This window comes from Coenobita brevimanus, chromosome 95 (assembly GCF_032717465.1).
Source record: "Coenobita brevimanus isolate Jiangsu-jjx chromosome 95, ASM3271746v2, whole genome shotgun sequence".
Taxonomy (NCBI): Eukaryota; Metazoa; Arthropoda; class Malacostraca; order Decapoda; family Coenobitidae; genus Coenobita; species Coenobita brevimanus.
Window position 1 is genome coordinate 20026779 of NC_137048.1, and position 3813 is coordinate 20030591.

Genomic DNA, 3813 nt, shown 5'->3' on the forward strand with positions numbered 1-3813 from the left:
GCTTTATGGCCATTGCCCGTTATGTGGGGCATTAGGCCAAAGAGGATTGGGAAATCATCATCACCAAGCACAAGCAGTGCACATAACGGCCAATTGAGGGGGCCAAGAGGGGTGGGAGCATGAAGTAAAAGGCCCATAGATCGGCTAGACGTACTTCCTGACCCCTGACAATCAGAATGGGTGAAATCCCCTCACCTAGTTCGGCCGCTTGGAGCAGATCTTAGGTTGGAGTAGGTCGTGGCTCTAAGCTGATACAACTGGGTGTGGGCACTGTCAGGTGGCGATGGTAGGAAGATACATCTAGACAATCCTTGTAGTTCACAATAGGAGGGCGAGATGGGCTGACCTGTTCCACCTGAGGAGGGGAGGACTTATCAACTTCCTTCCCGGCCGAGGAGGAGGTCGACGCATCCTCGGCCATGGATATGGAGGCAGAAGAGTCCCGCCCCTCCTCAGTCACTGATGGCAGTTGATGGACCTCAACAGCAACCTGGGTCATGGTCAAGTCTGGAGCCGGGTCAGTGTTCTGTGTGGCAGTCTTTTGGATGAGGGGAGCATGTAGCCTTAGTCTCTTACAGGAGCACACCCAGTGGGGGGCCAAGGGGGCCATGGCTCCCCCCGAAATTTCCGTCCTTGTAAGAAACGAAATACACTAATAGTGGCTTTGAAAAATCATGATGTTTTCTAGCCACAATTTTCATTTCTATGCCCCCCCCCCAAAAAAAAAAAAAATATTGCTGGTTGTGCCCCTGATCTCTTCCACGGTGATCTGCATGGGGTGGCAGGCCAGGCACGATGCTTCCTACAGCGAGGGGCAGAATGCACGTCGTGGTCTCTCATGGATGGCTAGGCAAGGCAGCCCATTCTCCTCAAAGATCTTAGGGAGAAGAAAGCGCAAAGCCCCCTTGTTACCACTGCAATGCAAATTTCAGTGATGGTGCTTATCTCCGACTCTCAGGACTCTTGGCCTGGCGTCCTCGTGCGATGTTACGTCACCGTGCATGGGCAGAACCCTGCACGGCAACCTCTCCTGGCCCAGTGACAGCCTGAGCCTCAGAACCCTCGGGAGTCCAAAAGAGACAACACTCCACCATCTCACCATCACCAAAGGAGCACCGGAGATGCCATGGGTTTGGAGCAACGACAGCCTGGCGGTGCACGAAAACATCAATGCCAGTGTCCTTGCTGTTGATGAAGCCGTACCCCACCCTGACGCTGAACCAAACCAATGTTCCCCCGATCTTCTTATGGGCCACCGGAGACTGGGATCTGCGTCTTGCCTGGTCAACTGGCTGTAGGTAGTAGCAGGAGATGTGGCCTCCATTGTACCTGGTCATCCTCTTCCTTCTCTGCTCTCTGATCTCTTTCCCTCTCCACTGAACAAAATTCGAAAATGGCTACTATTTATAGGGTGGCTTTTCGATTCACAGTGGATTCGAACAGCTGAAGAAGATTGTTTCGAGATGGGGAGTCTGGTTCCATGAGACCTTCCCTGATGTTCAGCAAACCTGGTAGCTAACGATGCTTGGTTTGTCCAATGTAGGCTGCATTATATACTGTCATTAAAAAATATTTTTTTTTTTTATGTGAGGAAGAAGAAACCCAAAGGCCGTGAGCCCACAAAATTGCTCCTTCCATTCAAGATCCGATCATTTCGAGATGCCTGGCCACACTGCATTTGAAAGACTGAAGATCATAGGAAGCAGGAATTACAGACAGAGGAAGACAGTTCCAGAGTTGACCTGTTGCATAAATGAAGGACTGGGAGTAACAGTTAACTCTTGCATTAGAGAGTTGGACAGAAAAGGGATGAGAGTTTGCTGCTAGACGGGTACTATGCACCCTTTGTAGAGGTGGAGAAATGCATGCAGACAGTTCAGAGGAGCAGTGACCATTGAAGTTGCGATAGAAAAGAGATAAAGATGCAACAGTGTGGCAAAGAGACAGAGGTTGAATGGAGTCAGTATGAGGAGAAGATTTAATGGGATGAAAAGCCTTTGATTGCACCCTATTGAGACGAGCTGTACGTGGGGAGCCTCCCCACACATGAGAGTTGTACTCCACACAGTGGCAGATAAAACCCCTGTATAGAGTCAACAACTGTGCAGGGGTAAAGAAGGAACAGAGTCAGCTTAGCACACCTAATCTCTTCAAAGCGGATTTTACAAGAGATATAATATGATCTTTCCAAGATAAGTCCCGAGTAAATGAAACTCCAAGCATGTTCAATGATGATTCAGGATTAAGCTGAATATTATTAAACATTAGTGGGTATACCTGTGGAAGGTTTTGTCGGGTTGATATGTGTAAAAACTGAGTCTTTGATGCATTAAAAAAATATATATATATTTTTTCCCCAGTCAAGACATTAGGTGTGCCATAGCCTCATCCCTTGTTTGCTGAAATAAGTGCTGGGATGGACGTTGCGGGAACCGAATGGAAAGGTGAAGGGTGGAGTCATCAGCGTATGAGTGGATAGGGTTAGATATACAACTTAGGTCATTGATGAATAAAAGGAAGAGAGCTGGCGAAAGGACAGAGCCCTAAGGAACACCACTTTTAATAGATCTAGGAGAAGAACGATCGTCGTCTACAATAGCGGCTATAGAACGACCAGAAAGGAAGCAAGAGGTGAAGGGACAGATAGAAGGATAGAAATCGTAAGAGGGCAGTTTGGAAATCAAAGATTTATGCCAGACTCGATCAAGCGCCTTTGAGATGTCAAATACAATGGCAAAGCTTTCGCCAAAGTCCCGAAAGGAGGATAACCAGGAGTCTGAAAGGTAGGTGAGAAGATTGCCAGTGGAGCGTCCCTGACGGAACCCATGCTGATGATCAGAAAGAAAGGTTGTGACAGGAAAGATGCTTTAAAAGTTTTCTATTAGGAATTGATTCGAAAACTTTTGAGATACAGGATGTTTAAGCAATTAAACGATAGTTAGAGGGTTGAGAATGGTCACCCTTCTTTGGGACTGGCTGAATGAGAGCAAACTTGCTGCAAGAAGGAAAGGTACAAGTTGATAGACAAAGGAGAAAGAGTTTGCCTAGGCAGGGTGTAAGCACAGAAGCGCAGTTCTTGAGAACAACAGGAGAGACTCCATCAGGCCCATTTGCCTTATTAGTACTGAGGCCTGTGATGGCAGAAAATACATCAGCTGAAGAAATTTTAATGTCAGCCATGAGGAAGTCAGAGGGGGGGAAGTGATGGAGGAACAGCACCAGAATCGTCTAAGGTGGAATTGGAGGAGAAAGTCTGGGCAAGGAGATCTGCTTTATCAGTAGAAGAAATAGCTACAGAGCCATCACGATAGAAAAGAGGAGGGAAGAATGATGAGGTAATGTTGTCAAAAAGGTTTTTGGCAAGGTGCCAGAAGGAGAGGGAAGAATTCGAGTTGCAGAGTTGACAGCATTCAGTACAGATGAAATTATTTTTAGCAGAGCGAAGAACAGACTTAGCATGATTCCGGGCAGAATCATAAAAAAGATGTGATTCAGAAGTAGGTTTTATAGGCCCTCTCCTCGTTACGGACAGCTTTAGAACAAGCGTGATTAAACCAAGGCTTTCTTGTATTAGTCAAAGGATGTGAGAAAGGAATGTATGCTTCCTTACCTGAGAGAATGCTCTCTGTAATGCGCAAGGCACACTCAGATAGCTCCCGGCCATGGAAGCAATAATCATTCCAGGGAAAATCAAAGAAGTACTGCCTGAGGGCTTCCCAATCCGCAGCTCCAAAGTGCCATAGACGACATTTCTTTGGAGTGTCCTCAGGCTGTACCGGAGCAATAGGACAGGTTAAGGTGATAAGGTTGTGA

At 47.0% G+C, this 3813-nt stretch overlaps 1 protein-coding gene across 1 annotated transcript; it reads right to left on the reverse strand.

Annotated features, from left to right (window-relative positions):
• Positions 1–992: 992 nt before the first annotated feature.
• Positions 993–1337, reverse strand: LOC145413254 (Y-box-binding protein 2-like). Its single transcript, XM_080282983.1, has one exon. The coding sequence runs from the start codon at positions 1335–1337 to the stop codon at positions 993–995; it is 345 nt and encodes a 114-aa protein (XP_080139109.1).
• Positions 1338–3813: the final 2476 nt, after the last annotated feature.

Excerpts from the sequence above, each read along its gene's own strand:
- LOC145413254 (XM_080282983.1), bottom strand. The coding sequence starts at position 1,337 with ATGACCAGGTACAATGGAGGCCACATCTCCTGCTACTACCTACAGCCA.